We start from the raw sequence: 19089 nt of genomic DNA on the forward strand, positions 1-19089 counted from the left end.
GACGTCTGCGAGAAAGACGCGTGCACTACCGTCAACTCAGAATGGCGCAGCTTTCGTGCGCAAGAAGCAAACCTGTATTTGGGCTGCGGATGGAGCTCGCTCACGTGGTAGAATGCCCCCCCCCCAAAAAAAACTGTGCCCGGCACAAGGAAAGCTAGCAATCCTATACATTTATCTAATAAATCAGTTCTACTGAATTCAACGGGGTTTAACTCCCAGGCAACAGGAAATAATCTAGCTGGGTCTTACGGGATTGCGCTGTAAGGATGCCATCCTTTGCACGTTTTGACAACACGCAAGCAAAGCCCCGTGAGGGCACAGTTGTGGGGCTTGCTTCCAAGAAAACATGTATGGGATTTCCTAAAGATTGAGGTTACCAGTACATTTGGTTGTCTGTGCACGTTTACTTGGGAGTGGGGCCATTAAACTTCTGAGGAAACATGAATTTGGGAATTGGGATAGATCAGGATCAGCCCTATCGGCCAACTCTCCCCGCCCCCAGGACAACGCCACGACCCGCCCCTTAGATACTCTACATTGACCCAAGTGCGGGAAGGAAGCTGCTTGTGGGGAATAAATTCAGGAGCGCCGGCGGAAGAATTCTGCCCGGGGCTACTTTTTGTTCGGCTTCGTCGCGTTCTTTGCAGACGCGCTCGCGGCCTTGACTGGGCGGTAGCGAAGAACCATCCCACCCCCCGCCCCGTTTCGACGGACGTCGCCATGGCGACAGGACGCGGTTGGATTCTGAGGCAGCACAGCTTAGGGGTTTCGCGCCCGTTGTCCGACGCGATCCCTTCTCCCGGCGTCGACTCGCGGTCGCCATTCTTAGTCGCTCCTTCAGGCGCTACTGCTGGGGTGGGTGGGGGATCACGGGGCGTCTTGTTTGAACGCCCTAAACCCAGATCCCCCGGTGCCTTTCTTGAGTCTCACAGTTTTAGGCAGGTTTACTCGCTTTTTCTCACAGAATATACAGCCTAAGTCTTTATGTCAATGGAAAAGTGTGTGTGTGTGTGTTTTTGAGGGGGCGCTTACCTGTTTTTCTGCTTGTTATGTGCCCATTATGTGTCCCTTTTAAGCTGATTGGTAGTGTTGCTGTTTCATTCTTGAATTTGACTCCTTTTTTAGGAGGAATTGTAGTACAGTGGTACCTTGGTTTGCATATGTTTTGGATTACAAACACGTCAAACCTGGAAGTTTGCAACCTTTTTTTTTGCAACCTTTTTTTGGATTACAACCCATTGTTTTGGATTACGAACAAAATTTTTTTGGAGGCCCATTGGCGAAAGCGCACCTTGGGTTACAACCTGTTTTGGTTTGCAAACAGACCTCTGAAACGGATTATGGTTGTAAACCAAGGTACCACTGTAATATGATGTAGCGACTCATCCATAAATACTCCTGGGTTGGTTTTCACCCCAAAACCATGCCGAACAACACCAGCACGACAACATAATTGCAATAAAAAAGAAAGATGGTAGAGAAAACGTTAAACAGCCTATGCTTAACACTTTTTCAAGTGTTGCAAACCTTGGGCCGCAATCCTGTACTCGCTTGGGAGGAAGACTCATTTAACTTGGTGGGATTTATAAGAGTTTATAAGAGGGCAAGAACATGAAAAACCCAACGAACAACAGCGAACAAATAATTTTGCAAGCTTATTGGGCTGTATTCCCCTCGCTGGCAATCTTCTGGGGACCCAGTGGTGGGAGTGGACAGAGGTAAAAGTGAGTGGAGCAACAGGTGATTTTTTTACCTTTGGATAGTATGCGTCTTTCTACCTAAAAGTTAGATTTCTATATACACCCATCGAATCTTTCCATCCAGGCAGGCAAGAGGCATCATCACAGTACAGTTCAAGGATGCATTCCAGCCTGGCCAAAATCACTCAAGGAGGGCATGAAATAGGGCTAGGAAACTCTGGCCTGGGACTAAAGACCTGAGAGAGAGGTTTGGAGGATCACATTTGACCTTGGGCCTAAGGTTCCCACCCCTGATGATGATGATGATAATAATAATAATAATATGTGTTGTTTTTCATAGTGCTATGTCGGAATACCCAGCAGCCATGCAACTCAAAAAGACACACACTCGCAGGATGTGTACGAGGTCTACTAGTATCAAGTCAAATTCTGCAATTGATTTTGACAGGTAACATACTCTTGATGCTTTACAGATGCATGCTTACCTTGTATGTAAATCTCACTGAATTCAGTTGTACTTATTCACTAGCAAGCATGCTTAGGATTGTAGACAAGTATTTATCTTTTAAATACTTAGCTGGACATTTATGATTTCAAGAGCTGGTTTAATTGTAAACATGTCTTGGTGTGTAACCACAGATTCTTTCACATGACCCTGAAGGTAAACTGAATTCTTTTGGTGATTGTACATTGAAAATGCTAAATTAATTTTGTGTAGCTGAACAGCTCATGGCAGTGTCATCCCTAATAATGAATCATATATTTTCATAATAGCAGTGAGGCTTGTACCACTTCATAAATGAGAGTAGAAATGTGGAAGCTGCTGAGAAACCTATATGTGTGGTTGAGGCTCAGTGTAGTAGTCATAATGTATGAAATGAAATTGGTCATCCTATGTATGGTGTGGATCGGTGCTACATGATGCAGACAGCTGAGACCTAGTAAAGTGTTTTACTTTATAACATGATGAGAAACAGTGGGGATGAACATCCCTATCACCCTACATGAATTGGAGGGATAACTTCTGGGGTGAGGAGCCTTTTCTACTCAAGTAGGCCCCCAATGTAATTTATAACCCTGAGTTCATGTGAGGAAGCCTATATTAATAAAACAGACTCTGTGTTACAGATGTTTGCCTCCAACTTGGGGAGGTTGACAGGGATAGACACCATAGAGTTAGAGCTAGCGTGCTTGTCATATTTCCCCTCGCACAATAGGGACCTTTTCTGCACTGACATAGACACCTTCCATGGAACAGTGCTGATCCATGTCGTGAACTGTTGGTATATATTTCCACCTGCTAAAACTCTTCTGGACTTCTGTGTGCAAGCAGGAGTGACACTGATTCTATCACAAGAATGAAAAGTTTTTCCACTTAAGTTCCTTTAAATGAGTGAGAGATGCCCATTGTGCCCTAAATTACATTTACCTTCTTCATATTATGTTTGTGTGTAATGATGGAATTCTACAGGTTATTTCTGCTTTTGTTTTCACATAGACAGATTTTTGTGTTCTGGATTTATGAAGCAGGGATAGATTTCATTCTGATATATGCTGCTGCATGTTTCTTCCACTCAAATAACTGCATCACTTTTTCATCTTCATCCTCCAGAATGCCATCAGAGATACTACTGAAGATATTATCCTACCTGAATGCAGAGTCACTGCTGTGTACTGGCTGTGTGAATAAAAGTTTTTATCATCTGTCCAATGACAAGTAAGGGACAGTAAAATATAGCCAGAGGTTTTTAACATGACAGCAGTCATTATAATCTAATTTATATTATCCCTTTATGTCTGATTATTGGGAGAAAGCAAGCAAGTACAACTTACTGTCCTAATTTTTTCTCATCGTTACAGCAGTTTACATGAAATAACTTATATAGTGTTATTAAGCTATGCGGCAGTTTGAATCAGTCTGAATGTGATTTGCCCCAGTTTGGGGAATAAAGCAAGTGCTGCCCTGCATCAGAAACACCTCTGCTTCATCTACTGTTTTGAGAACTGTTATGGTAGAAATATGGTATATAAATATCGTAAATAAATACTACACATTTACACGCTCATAATATTTTGTATATATTTTCTGTATACTGTAGTACTCCCCCTTCCCATCATTGGCCTTGAGGATGTGGTTTGAAAAAGGATTAAGGATAATAAGTGAATAAAAGTATAATAGTAAACAAGGACACATGTGTATGCCAGTAAACTTTTGTTAGGTCTATAAATATCAGATGTTTAACTGCTTTTTAGGCACTTATTTCCCCTCCGTGCATCAGAAAAAAATGCCTTAGTAATTCTTGGCCACTGGGTGTGCAGGGAGGTTATACTTAACAGTGATTATGTATGTGCCATTTGGATCTTAGTGGCTCCCAAGTTGTTCTGGGTACAATTCAAAATACAAACCTCCTTAGGCACTTGGGCCTTTTTACAGGTGCTGCTATGAAAGTAGTGTTGTTTGATGTTGGATTGGCTGGCAGAAGACACGGGGGATTCCCTTTGATATAATTTGTTAAGAAACTGTTGGGGTTTTTAATTTAGTTTTTTAGGTGGTCACCTAATATCTTATTCTAAGGAATCCAGAACAATCATAAATAATTTGTAGTCATTTATGCTCTTTTAATATTGATTATATTGATTGTGTTTGTTAGCTTTTCAATTGTTGATGACTGTCCTGAGACTTGTTTTGAAGGATGGTGGGATAAAAATTGAGTCTATGAATAAATAATGTTGTGCACTTATCATCCAATAGTCAATTTTAGTGTTAATTTTAGTCTAACATTAATAGAGAATGACATAAAGCTGGATCATGAGTGCTAATTAACAAAATTTGTAGCAGTTCTGCTACATTAAGATCATTCAAAGTGTTGGCATTTTTTTGGTAGAAGATAGAATCTGCCTCCTGATACTTAATGATGGCTTAAACATTATCTCAGAACAGCATGCTCTTTAAATATTTCAGTGATTCTTATGTTATTTTATGTTGTATTTTTCTCCAGTACAATCTGGTTCAAAATATATTCTAAGTCTTTTCTGCCTAAAAGAAAAAAATGGAGGACTGAATCTGCCCAGGAATCAGCTGTCTCTCTGAATCTTCCAGAGTTGCAAGATAGAGAGTCAGGATATTGGAAGAAAGAGTACATCATGAAAAAAAAAGCTGCTGGCAAAGCTGATCTGATTCAGCTTCTGAAGCCAATAAATGCCTGTACTGGCCTTCCACTGAAAACCAAAGAAGCTATCAAGTGAGAAGTTTTATATAATGTGTAATACATGGACATTTTAAATATTTTAATGACTATCTATTTTATTTGTGAGTAAAGGAAGAAAAAAATGGATCATTTGATAAATATATGTAAAATTGATACTATGATTAATATTTAGTTACCAGGTAGGAAGTTAATAAAATTGAAAGAATATAGATAATTTTGTTAGCTTTGGATTTTGTTTGTAGAGCATGTTTTGGAGAAAACAAATAGGTTCTGTTTTAGAAACAAAGGGGGAAATGTGGCTCTCTTCTATGAAATTCCAAGCATTTTGATTATAATTAATTTTAATGTTCTTTATCTGTATGCAGAAGTGACACTCTAAGGGAGCAATCCTACAGCAAGGTCAACTGCGATGAGCAGATCCAGAAGCTCTCTGGATGAGTCAGGAGGTTCCCAGTACAGCCAGGCTACACTGACTTAACTCCATCATCCTCGGCACAGCCAGAGATATACTGACATATCCCTCCCATCCTGGCTTAGCTAGGACCCTCCAGCTGAGACATGCCTGGTGAGAGGATTTAGGCTCGATCCTAAGTTCACCCACCTTGGTCATGTGACCTGACAGCCCAGTGTAAATTAAACCAGCTAACAGGGTAGTGTAACTCAAACAGTATTTTATAGACTGGCTCAGCCAGCAGTAGCCTTGCTGTGGAGTTTGGATCTGTTGTACTTTACACCAGTTTAACTGATGCCGGGCTTGCTTTATACCAGCTTGTGCATAGGATTTTTACCTTAAACTTTGCACTCTGCCTTTTGCTTTCCCAATAACAGGATTTCTGGTTTAAAATGGATGGTCATACTAAAGGACAGAAATGGAAAGCAACATGTGCTGGAACAGACAGACATCTCTTATAATGAGACATCTGTTACTGTGTATTGGAATTATTTAAAGTGGCCTTGTTTAGACACTTTGTCAGGTTTGCAGATATTTGGAGTGACACCTATACTTCTGAGTGACAGCAAAGTTCATCCTAAGAATAGGTAAGTTAATTCTTTAATTGTGCAATCCTCACCACATCTACTCAGAAGTAAGTCCTGTTGAATTCAGTGGATCTTACTTCTGGATAATGGGGGCTAGGATTGCCACCCAACTTGTGTTCTTAGCATATTGAGCAGTGGTTGCTTGCTGAAGCTTCCTGATGAATAATTTGTTTTCAATTTTTTTAGAATTCTTATTTTCCACTGCTTGTAGTAGAAGGACATTTACCACAGCACTGTACTTTGCAAATCAGTTACCAACCAGTGACAGTCAATTGTGATGTAGTAGCAGACAGTAATATAGTCCAGGGTCATGTTAAGTTCCATATGCAGTGTGTTCTGGACTAACATACCTAACACAGAAGGCAAAGAGATGTATGCATACAGCTATTTATCATAGCAGTATGGTGATTGCTTATTATTGCTTGCTTAGGAGATTTCTGGATCCATGGATTTGGCATCAGATGGTGATTGATTCCAGTGTTCCTCATGTCCTCCATGTACACATTGCTTGTGCAATAAGAAAACAAGCACAGAAAATGGCTAACCTGTCGCCCTTCGGATGTTGTTGGATTATATCTCCCTTGATTATCGGCAATGCCTGTGGCTGAGGAAAGATGTAGTCCAGCAACATTGGGAGGCCATAGGTTGGACAACCCTGCCTTAGACTTTGAAGCTGGAGGGGACAGGAGTTGACACCCAACAAAGGGGAAGTTGGAAACCCCTTCAGTAATAGTTGCAGTATTGTTCTTATAATTTGTTCCAAAAACAAGTTATGTGCAATAGCTTTTTAGTTGATTATGTCAGCATTTTGGAAAAGACAAAAACTAATCAAACTTCCATATTAACAATACCTGTTCTTTTCTTAACTAACTTGATGTCTCTTGAAAGGCCTTTGCAACGTTCTTTAATTTCTGAATATGATCTGGCTAACCTGACAGAAAATGCAAAGATGATTGGCTGTGATGCCCTTGTTGAACTTTACTGTTTTGATCAAGGACTCTTGGTGGGAGTTTGGAAGGTAAGATTACTCCCCCAATAAGATGCTTTCTGCAGTGGCTCTTATTTTGTTTTCTTATATGTAAACTTACATATCCCCATTTACAAGATGAAAACAATACTGCAGGTCATAAAACTTAAACTAGTTTCAAGTTTCTTATTCCATATGCTAATTAGCTGTTAAGGCTTTGTTTTAAGATTATTCATTTCTTTATTTTCTGCCTTCTTTATCTGTTATTTGGTTAATAGTATGGCTACTCCAAAATTTACTGATAGATTATACAATGTGGCTGCTGCTGAAAGGTGTATGAAGATTGTGTTATGGTAGATGGAATTACTTCTAGAAGTACAAGGAATTCAGGGACAACATGTTTCCTTATACTGGGGTTGAACAAAGCTGCTTGCCCTTCCTAGTTTTACTTTGCCATTGTGGAATAATTCTGGAAAGGTATATTTTTAATTTTCTTAATCAGGATTTCATAGAGTTCCATTTATTAAGGCAGTAGATTTTGGATCAGATTTCCAGTTTATTAACACAAAGAACTCTAGTATTTTCCTATTTTTAATTCTAATTTTCTTTTTGAGTACCAAAAAAAGGACTATCACCAGAGGGGAGAGTGCTGTTGCACTCGATTCCTATTTGTGGGCTTCCCCACAAATCTGCTGGACCACTGTGAGAACAGGATGCTGGACCAGATGGGCCTTTGGCCTAATCCAGCCAGGTTATTATGTTATTATGACACTTTGCATCCTTCAAAGGCTCCTTTTGTAGCCTGTTCGGGCGTTTAAATAATAGATGGGAACTGTGTACAGCAATTGACATGAATTGTAGTCTGTTGCTTTTAAGTTATAAAAATAGTATATTAAAATGCCAGTGATACATGGTTATAATCTGGAGTAGGACAAGTCTTTCTATGAGCTTAAATGGATTTTACTCTTCAAAAGTCCTTTTGGAAAATTAAATACTTCATGCTGAAAATATATGTTCTCTATAATTAACTTTTTAGAAAAGTGAAATTGCTTTCATTATGGCATGTCTTCATTATCATCAGCTCATTGAAAGAAGCACCCTTGGCTCTGCCACAGTGTAAGTACCGATTTTAGTTGTCTTATGGATGCTGAGTGTAGCATTACGACTTAAGTTCTCTTGAAACATAACTTCCCTTAAATATGATTCCTTTTCAACAAGAATGTGAATTATGTTGGGCGGTGCCCAATAATTGACTTACAAAGCACAACAATCTGTGGCTTTAATGGTGCATATAAAATGTTTAATTAAATTACTTAAATTATTGAGGTTCCATTAAACATTTGCCTGATACCTTTAACTATAAATGATTATAGAGTTGAGTTTTATATACTCAGTTCTCCCATTTTCTAGAAGTGTTTTCCCTTTTATTTTGGCAGAGGATTTGAAGAAATCACCTTTTAGAATGTGTTTGTTTAATATATAATGTATTATTTGGGGCTATGTGAAAGGTTAAGTTTGAAATAATGATTGTCTGTTGGTGGCTGGCAGTTAATTGCGTAAGACTGGTCTGGGAAAAGCTGGGTTCTTTTTATACTGAGCGGATTGTAAAATTTCACTTCTGGTTGGCTTACTGGGTAGAAATTCCAGGTCACTCATTGGACCTGAAAAGTGGTCTGAAGACACAGAATTCTGTGTCACTCAAATCTGATTGATTGACAAGTAGGCTGGCTGCAACATACAAAGGCCAGTCCTATCACTGTTCAGAAATAGTGAAACTGACTGAGACTGTGAACCAGAAGAAGCAGCAGCTGGGAGAGAAATCTGATGTCTAGAGCTGAGACAAGTGGAAGATGGGCTATTGAGGCTAAAGAAAGCCTGGAAGTATAGCCTCCCCCAATAGAGCTGAATCAATGGCTTAAGCTGAAGATTGGCAGAGAGGCTTGGTTGTTAACAGTGAGAGAGAATTCAGCAAGTTGCTTCTGGAGCTGACCAGAGAGAGAACTGCCTGCGTGCCTGGCTCATAGGAAACTAGCATAAGTCTTCTGTACCTGGCAGTGGTGAGAACTGAGTGACTAAGGGTATTAAGTTTGATAGGGATGGGACCTATGCTTTCCAAGTCAGTCTTATGTAAGTGTATGTATTTGCAAGCAACTGTCATTTATAAAACCTTATTTTCCCTTTATAGTTTATACATAAAGGACATCTTGTTTTTATTTACTTAAAAGCATATCTGGCTGGTTTTGTACAATGTATAAAGCATAACGACTACTGGGTCGTTTAAGTATAGTTTAAGTATAGCTATATGGTGGCAGCTATTAGAAGGTTTTGAATTATACATACTGTGTTGGGAGTGGGAGTAAAACAGGAACCCTTCCACATATAAATCAGCAGGGGTAAATAGAAGCTGTTCTCCATATATAAGGACAAGTGACCCTCCACAGAGAATATGTTGTTTTCTCTTCCTGCTGCTTTACAGTTTAGTGTGTACTGGAATTGAATACAAGAATGACCAAACTACTGTAACAGACTTTCAAGCAAAACCAAGATGACACTACATGGGATAACATCATATGCATTTTGAAGCTGATTTCACATGGAAAAGTATTTTAGAAATAAATCTGTGTAACTGGGATCTTGTTATCCAGTTCAAACATGATTGAAATTCACTTACAAATATGTTTAAATCAAGGCTGTTTAAATGTGCTAATTTCTAAAGGCTACTCGGATGACAACACAGCCTGAGTAGGAATATTTGAAGCTGAAAGTAGCTATGAAAAATAGGAAAAAATTCACAACAAGCATTTTATTTTATGTTTTCTTAACATTTTTTTATACACTATGCCTTATTTCTTTCCTATTCTTTGTTTCAGGAGATATGCTGCAGCCCCAGATAAGGCTATCTTGGATGATATTGACCCAGAATATGGCATGCATGGCTATCAGCTGCACATTGACTTACACAGCAGGGGAAATACTTACATGTGTGGCACATTTCGTAGTTTGTTTTGTAAAAAAGGTACTTTGATGGCATCCTTAAGATGGTTTCTGTTGATCTAATTTTAGTATGTGTTCCTAACCACAAGAATGATCCTTGTCTGTAATTATCCCCCACTCCAACCTGGACACATTGTCTCTTCTTGGTCTGAGTGGAGCAAGATTGCAGCTTCCTGGGTAAGCAAAGGGGATCCCTGCCCAAAGCAGGAGTTGTAGATTTCTCTGGCTGTTCCCTGGGGGTGAACAGGAAGGGACATGGACAGGAATAGGAAGGGACATGGTTATGATAGATGTGACTTTGGCCAGGTACTGCTCATTTGATAGCAGCAGTTAACTATTTTTGTTTTATACAATGGCTTCTTAGCTGACCTCTACCCCTTGATTGATTTTATTGGAACTTTCGATTGGCCTTGCAGGAAACCTTCTTGACCATTGCACCATAACGGTTTAAAATTCCTTAATTGTTTGCTGCATGCATCTAATAAGTTGGAAGGATAGGCCAAGTGTTCGCCAAATAAATTATTTTCTAGAACTACTGACTGTGCCTTTCTCAGTAGAGAGAAGCTGAGTGGAGATCTCAAAGTCTGATACCACACCATTATTTTAGATAAGACTTCCTCAACCTCGGCCCGCCAGATGTTTTGAGACTGTAATTCCCATCATCCCTGACCCCTGGTCCTGCTAGCTAGGGATCATGGGAGTTGTAGGCCAAAAACATCTGGAGGGCTGAGGAAGCCTGTTTTAGATATTGTTTCCTTGTTTTCTTTCTTCACATGATCCCTCATCAAGCAGAATATTGTTCTATTCCAGTTGCTCAGGTATCAGAAAATGGTGACCAGTGCATTGGGGCTAGACTGAAAGAAATATAATAGGCAGGAGACACAGATAACTCTATATTTTGACGTTTTATATTCTCATATCTACTTAGGGCAAATTCAATTTTGTGATAATGAATCTTTTATGTAGCCAAAATGGCATCATACATGCACAAGATGGAAGCATCAGTAGGCTTGCAGAAACCTTCAGGTTTTCAGACATACAAAATAGTGCTGGAGGGGGCAAACTAGGGTTGGAAATAACTCCCAAAGCAGCCCAGTGAAAACTGAACTTTCTTTGCGGCTATCTGACTGGTGGTGGAGTAAATAATAGACGCCTGTGGAGAAGAGGACATAAAAGAATGGAAAACAGAACAGGAATGTTTCATACCGCACAGTTTCATTGTGGTTCCACTTAGCCATGTAATTCTGAGGTTGGAAATAACCTGAAAGATAAGGTTACATCTTAGAATATAAGATGTCAGCCAAATACGCAGATGAACCTGAAACACTGTGGAAATATACTGATATTTATAATAAGAAATATTTTGGGTAAGGATGAATCAGCTGATTATCATGCAGATTAACTTCTGAAAACTTTTGACATAGACCCTCATCAAAGGTTATTAACAATTTTAATAGCTATAGCAAAAAATCTGCTTCTTGGAAAATCAGTACTGTAGATGAAATGATAAAGAAACTGAAGTGGACATAAATGGTCAGTTTTCATAGTGAAGAGGGTTGATTAGTGGAATTTCTTGTTCAACTTGCTATCTAAGAGCATTTAATATGATGTCTTGAGGCCATTAAAAGATGAGCAGTGTAAAGATTATTAGCAAAGGGGTAGAAAATAATGTAGAAGATTGCATAATACAGTTTGATCAGTTTAGCAGCCATAGTGCCTTAGGAATCTTTCAGGCCTCAGGACATCATCTTGAGCATCCCTGACCTTTATAGTGTTAACAGTTGGAGTAATAATAACAACACGTTGTTGTTGTTAACAGTAATTTGAATGTGTTAGACGCTTTATCTTGCCCTAGGCAACCCAAAGCAATGGACAACCAACCAAACCAGGCAGACAAAAAACCCAAACATAGATACATTAAAACCAAGAGGAAAAAAGAAATACATTAAAAACATCTCACCCACTTCTAAAAGGCTACAGATACTAAAGGCCAGAAGCCTGGTTATAGAGGAAATATTTAATGATGGTGCCAGGAGAGCCTCTCTGAGGAGAGCATTTCAAAAATTGGGGGGGGGGCAGAAAAGACCTGTTCTCATGTTGCCACCCTCTGGACTTCTTGTGGGGGTGTACACAAAGAAGGGCCTCAGATGATGATCAGAGGGTCTTGGTAGGTTTATTTTGGGAAAGGTGGTTCTTGAGGTATTGTGATCATGAGTGTGTTGTTAGTGTTGTCTTAAGTTATACACTTTTAACCTCTATGTCCATGTCACAATCAGAAAGCTGTCTGGTGGACTGGCTGTGACTCATTTTGGATCTTGTATTCATAGATGACATAAATCTTATTTAGAGGAGGGTGAAGAATGTTCCACTTACTGTTAATCTGATATGAGGTATCTTTTTATGGCTTGCTGATTGTTACAGATTACATTAGAAATGGATACCTGAGGTTTACTGTGATAAGTTACAAAAAAACAGCCCAACATCTACCTCTTGTTGGAAACATTGGCTTATCTTGGATGACAGGTGTTTTTGAAGGCAATGTTCAGGTAAAATTGGGGGGGGGGGGATGGAAAGAGAGAGAGAAGGGAAAGCTGGTAAAGGAATTTAGGGATCCGTAATGTGGTAGATAGGGGTTGAGGGATATTTTTAGAAGTTAATCATTGGTCCTGCCACTGCTCTAGCAAATATTGCTAGTTTTGTTTTTGGTGACAGCTTTGTGTAGCCTCTACATATCTGCTTAAGGGGAAATTAGGCCTTATTGAGTTCTCTGCTGCTGATTTATGATGTGATTCAGAAGGAAGATGTAAATGTCTTCTGTGCTGTTTTGCTGATAACTATAAACAAAAACAATAGGACAATAACATGATTGCCACAGCCACACCTTAAAAATATTGCTGTTTTAAAAATACAAGTCTTTGACCTTGGCTGTTATACAATCAAAGGAGATAAAGATGGCCTACCTTAATTTTGTCACACTTAATTAATTGAAGTGTATCTGGGTTATTAGGATTTTGTGTTAGAAGGACTATTTTACAGCTAATCTTGTCTGCTATATTCCGTGTAGCAACAAAAGCCAGCTATAGCTCTGTGGGAATAAGGATTTTGTAGATGCACCTTTGAATGAATAATCATTGTGTTATTGGTATCATGTGCAGAGTATGGAGACTGATTTTCTTTCTACTTTTTTTCCTTCTCGTTGTCTGTTGCATGCTTTAGAATTGTTTCATTATGGATGTGACCCTTCTGGACGATTCACAAAAACCATACTGGTGCTTTAGTGCTCCAGTCAATATGGTGCTGTCTCCCAAGCCATCCGGTCTCTATCAATATTTGGGACCCAGTTATTATTTGAATTACATGGATTTGACTGGAAAAGTACATATGGAGCTGGTGTGGATGGAAGAAACAAATGAATACTGTATAATCAATCTGGTCCTTTATTTGAGCACCGAGAAAGTTAATAGCTGGTTTGGTACAAATTACTGAATTTAGTTTTTTAAACAGAGTTGCTTTACATGAAGATGATTATTTTGAATTTTACCTGTCTCTAAAAATATGTACCATAATTTACATGTAACAAAAACTCTTATGTTAGCTGTCTGTGAATTAAAAAGAATAGTTTATTTTCTGTAAACATGTAAAATAAATTACTTTGTCTTTGAATAGATTATGTGTCTTCCTGCAGAAATTAAGTATTCTTGTTAGATCAGGGAACGTATCCTGATAACAGGATTGGCTAACCTGAAGCCCTCCTGCTGCTGTTCAACCCAAACTCCCAGCAGGCCCAGCCAGCATGGCTAATGGAAGTTGTAGTCCAAAAACTTATGGAGAGCAACAAATAAACATGAAACAGTATCTCATAATGTAAGAATATATTGTTTAACAGAGATATTAGTGGAAGATGTTACAAAGACTCTTGTGGGGCCTTGATTACTTTAGTAAAACAGGATGACTTCTGATACTGTTTACAGACTATTATCTTTGTTTGTTGGAATACAAATCTAGGCATGTTTTGAAGCATTGAATCATTGTAAATCCAAAATAATAATAATAATAATAATAATAATAATAATAAATTTTTATTTATATCCCGCCTTCCCCAGCCGAAGCTGGGCTCAGGGCGGCTAACAACAATCAAAATAATCCAACATTCTAAAAACATTCATTATAAAATTAATTAAAATCAAATTGATGGCAACCATTAAGCAACATTCTGTGCAGATTGCCAGAGGAGGGGGTCAGGCTGCGCCCTGACCAAAGGCCTGGTGGAACAGCTCTGTCTTGCAGGCCCTGCGAAAAGATGTCAGGTCCCGCAGGGCCCTAGTCTCTTGTGACAGAGCGTTCCACCAGATTGGAGCCGCGGCTGAGAAAGCCCTGGCCAGCCTAACCTCTCTGTGGCCTGGGATCTTCAGGATGTTTTTATTTGCAGACCGTAAATTTCTCTGTGGGACATACCAGGAGAGGCGGTCCCATAGGTATGAGGGTCCTAGGCCGTATAGGGCTTTAAAGGTTAAAACCAGCACCTTAAACCTGATCCTGTACTCCACTGGGAGCCAGTGCAGTTGGTATAGTACCGGATGAATATGATCTCGCAGCGAAGACCCCATAAGGAGTCTCGCCGCGGCATTCTGCACCCGCTGGAGTTTCTGGGTCAGTCTCAAGGGCAGCCCCACGTAGAGCGAGTTACAATAATCCAGTCTGGAGGTGACCGTCGCGTGGATCACAGTGGCTAGGTCAGGGCGAGAGAGATAAGGAGCCAACTGCTTAGCTTGGCGGAGATGAAAAAATGCCGCCTTTGTTATAGCTGTAATCTGCGCCTCCATAGAGAGGGAGGTATCGAAGATTACACCCAAACTCTTAACGGACGATGCTGGCATTAATTGCACCCCCGCAAGAGATGGGAGTTGCCCCCTCAATCCCATATCGCCCCGTCCCAGCCAGAGGACCTCTGTCTTCGAAGGATTTAACTTCAACCGGCTCCCACGTAACCATCCAGCCACAGCTTCCAGACATCTGGTCAGTGTGTCTGGGGCCGAGTCAGGATGGCCATCCATCAACAGATAGAGTTGGGTGTCATCGGCATACTGATGGCAACCCAGCCCAAAACTCCGGACAAGCTGGGCGAGGGGGCGCATAAAGATGTTAAAAAGCATCGGGGAGAATGATTCCACGTAGTCCAATATTGTGGTATGTATTCAGCTAAGTCCTCCTTGGAGTAAGCCTATTGAAATTAATGAGCCTAAGTTAATTAACTCCAGGGGGCCTCCTCTGAATATGACTTGCATTGAATACCATCCTGTGTTTTCAACAGTGACCATTATATGCTGCCAGTAGACCACCAGCAGGACTCGAAGGCCACTCAGCAACTGGCATTCAGTGGATTTTTGCCTCTGCACATGAAGGTTTACATTTAAGCAACATGACTAATAGCCATAGGTCAATAATTTCATAGAATCTATATCTTAACCTCCACTTGGAGTCATATAAGCCAAATATAATCCGTACATATGCAGTAGTTCTCATGCATGTACATTCTGTCATTGAACTTAAATTTAAGGACTAGTGAGATTTTTTTTCCAATTCAATGGAAAGATGTGTAAGCCACTCAGAAGCCATTTTGGAATGTAAAAGCAGTATATAAATCAATAAATATGAGAAAAGTGGAGTGGTGGGGATGAATGAAAACAATTGCAGATATATTCTGAGACAAAAATTCATACGGGAAAATATTCATGTATTTTCCTTTATATTTTGTATCTGAAATTGTGTTTCTATGCTTTTGTCATAGCCTTTGGCTAGCACAATAAACTTACTGAAGATGGCATTGATTACTATCCTGAGGATTAGTTTCAGTAGTGGGTGAGTGCATTTGAATTCAAAAAGGCAATGAGATTTCAGCTGGTTTTTCATCTGCAGAACACTTAACAAACAGACCAGAATCTTTGCCTCTGTCTTGGTGCATTTTTCTCTGTCATTTTGTCAGCGGGAGGGAAATAGGCAAACCCTACAGAATGCTTCAGATCCTATTTGATCTCATTCTTGAGTCTGGAACTGAATATTTCATAAGATGGCAAAGAATTCAAAACAATAGTGGACAAAGTGTTTGCAAGTTAGCCTAGTCCTAGAGGTGGAAATGCTCCAGCTATAGTTCTGCAGAATTGCAAAGCAGGTATAGCTTAACTTAAGCTTGATTAATCCTAGAACTTGTTTGTGTTGCTGAAACACATCTCTTAAGGTTTTGAAGTAATAATAAAGGAGAATGCTTTGTGCATGTTAGAAAACCCTTTCCTTACTTCTGAGCTGCTACAGTTAGCCTCCTCCAACCTTTTTTCCACAGAAGTTGCTATTGGGAAAGGAGAGGGCACCTTCTGTCTGTTTTGCCAAGAAACACAGCAATGGGCCATGGAAAACTGACATGAGGTACATCTCTTGAATCTGAAAGCTCATACCAATAGTGTCAGGCAGGGCTTTTTTTCAGCTGGAACTCGCCGGAATTCAGTGACAGCACCTCTAAGTTGAGCTCTATTGCCATTATAAGAGAACAAGGGAAGCATTCCTAGTCAGTTCCAGCACCTCTTTTTCTAGAAAAATAGCACTGGTGTCAGGTGTGAAAAACAGCTAGAAACTCCTACACTAACTTGCTGCATAAATGGATTTTGTACTTTGTTCATCCTCCACAAGAGTAGCTGAATGACAAATTATTACTTGAATGTGGTGCAGCTTTTCTGCTAAAGCATTCAAAGCGGTTTGCTATTTTAAATGATAATAGTAAAGTTACAGGGCAAAAGAATTGAACAGGAGAGCTGTTTCAGGACATTGGTGGGCTCTTCAGGAGCTGATGGCATTCACTCCCTGGTCTGAGCTTTTTAAAAGCAGCTTCTGGAAACTTAGCTCTTTCAATAAATACATATCTTGCCCAGTGCTGCATAATTGCTTGCTAGCTCTTTTACCTGAAGCCACCATAGTGCTGTGCAGTTTCTTCTACTATGAAAAGAGCAGAGTACTTTGGCTGTGCTTCCTCCTCTGTCAGAAAGAGAGAATGAGAACACATCATCTACCTGTGTCCATATCCTACTGTTCTGTATACACGCTACCAGGAAGGCTTGCAAGAACGGGCATTTGAGGACCTATGATCAGACACTTAATGGTAGGTCTCTTTATTGCTGTCTTGCTTTTACTAACCTCATAATGTTCATACTCAGGTTCATCCTTGAAATCCTGTATCTAAACCCTGTCAATTTGTTGTTAAAATAGAAAATAAAAAACCCCAAACATGCAAATAAAAGCTTGCATGTGCATGCATTTTATCTTGCCTACTGACCAAAACTTGGGAGAAAGAATGGCAGATGAATGAAATAGTTTTTTAGACATAAAAGGCATTTCCTCCTATGCCCTCAGTGAACCAAGAACCACTTGAAATTTGTTCACCTCATTATAATTCATGCACCTTGTATTAACTGTGATCAGGGCCAGATGCTGTTAATTTTGCCAGTCTTCTATACAAAATTGCATGGCAGTAGTGCCAAGGTAAGGAAAGGTTTGTGCTTCCGTTCTGGTGGGAAAGGCTGTGATTTTAATGCACACAAAACAGATTGGCAAAAGCTGAAGGATAGACACTGTAGTTCTCCAAACGACATATTAATTTATGGAATTGCTTACTCCTAAGGTGGCCACTAGCAAAAGGCCAAATAGACAGTGCAAGAGTCCCTGAGCTAGATCAGGACTATGACACTGGAGAAGTGGAGGTGATTAACCCTTTGACCTCACAATCCTGATCAGAATCTTCTCCCCATGTCTGCTATTTGCAGTGGGAGGAAAAGTCACATTGGCACCCATAAAAGCCTCCTCTCATTGTAGCAGGCACCCCCAGTTATTGGGGGTGAGCATGGATGAAGGGTTTACTACCCACACTATGATCCCAATTCTTCTATGTCCATTTTGCAATTCTTTGAGGTGGGGGGCAAACTTGTTATACAGACTGACATTCTAGGCTATCAGGCCAGGTTTCGTTTAACTTTTCACTGGTCTCTGCAACATCTGCTGTAGCTGCTTAGCTGTTACGGCCATATAGTATGTTTGCCTTTAGCCAGATGGGTTTCGCTTTTTAAAAAAATGCAAAACAATAAAGGGAACCTTGTATCTAAGTTGCTAAAGGCTTCATGTGGTCCTTGCCTCACTTTATTTTAACAAGAACTGTGCACCAGGAGCATTGAGTGAAAAGTACAATCCATTTGTAAGTAGGAAAGTCACTTTGAGCTATTGTTTTGACTAACATGAAAGGTCATTTGAACTACAATTCCCAGAACACTCCTGTAACTGATCCTGCATGTTCGCTAAACAAATGATGATCCATCTTTTGGAAGCCAGATTGATGGATTATGATTCCCTGAAGTTCAAAGGATTGACTCTGACTTTGCAGAGTGCCTCATTATAGTTGTGTGTGGTATTCTCCCGCTCCTGTTTCAAGCTATCCATATATTATATTTTTCCACCTTGGAAGTCTGGTGACTGCATGAACTCCTTGGCCTTTTCCGATGTGTCTGCCTTAGCAGAACAGTACAATACAACTGGAAAATGCTTCTTAACTGTGAAGCAGGTCATGATTAGGCTTCTTCTTTTCAGTTTGTATTTGCTGCCAGGGCTAGCTTTGAATTACTTTTTAAAGTTCAAACAGCATTCTCCCCAACCCCTTACCTCCCTGCCTTTTCCCCTTTGAGAGAGAGAGACCATGTATATATAGCGTATGGTTACCAGATTTTTTTCAATGAATCCAGGAACTCTTTTTTTTTTTTTGAAGCTGAGTAGCAACAGGGAGTCAGTAATAATAAATAATAATACATTTTTATTTATACCCCGCCCTTCCTGGTTCAGAAAACCAGGCTCAGGGCGGCTAACAACAAATTTAAAACACTTAATTGATGCAACAAAAAACAGCATAAAATGCAGTATAAAACATGAATAACAATAAATTCAGAATTCAAAAATCAATTTAGTGGGAAAATCCATCCAATAAACATTAGATGATCACCAGGGCTAGCTGGCTAAGTTAGACCTATTTGGGCCAGCGAGGAGATCAGGGGAGAATTAGCTGTGGGATCCCAGAGGGGGTAATCTTCATAAAAAGGGGAGGGGGAGGGAAGGAAGGGGAATAAAAGATCAGGCTAAGTTCAAATTGAAAGCC

The 19089-nt window shown here is 39.8% G+C and overlaps 1 protein-coding gene across 4 annotated transcripts; it reads left to right on the top strand.

Annotated features, from left to right (window-relative positions):
* The first annotated feature begins 579 nt into the window (after positions 1-579).
* FBXO15 (F-box protein 15) lies at positions 580-13571 on the top strand. 4 transcript variants are annotated; one of them, XM_083622605.1, is made up of 11 exons: positions 581-855; positions 1825-1947; positions 2041-2148; positions 3313-3417; positions 4700-4942; positions 5738-5947; positions 6836-6965; positions 7951-8030; positions 9785-9930; positions 12330-12454; positions 13125-13571. In XM_083622605.1, exons 3-11 carry the CDS (start codon positions 2045-2047, stop codon positions 13392-13394), a joined length of 1413 nt encoding a protein of 470 aa, XP_083478731.1. In that variant the 5' UTR covers positions 581-855; positions 1825-1947; positions 2041-2044; the 3' UTR covers positions 13395-13571. The 4 variants fall into 4 exon arrangements, with proteins under 4 accessions (XP_083478729.1, XP_083478731.1, XP_083478732.1 ...); XM_083622604.1 differs by having other exon boundaries at positions 832-942; positions 1829-1947; XM_083622603.1 differs by lacking the exon at positions 1825-1947 and having other exon boundaries at positions 580-938.
* The last annotated feature ends 5518 nt before the right edge of the window (positions 13572-19089 follow it).

This window comes from Podarcis filfolensis (genome assembly GCF_964270895.1).
Source record: "Podarcis filfolensis genome assembly, chromosome: 7".
Lineage (NCBI taxonomy): Eukaryota > Metazoa > Chordata > Lepidosauria > Squamata > Lacertidae > Podarcis > Podarcis filfolensis.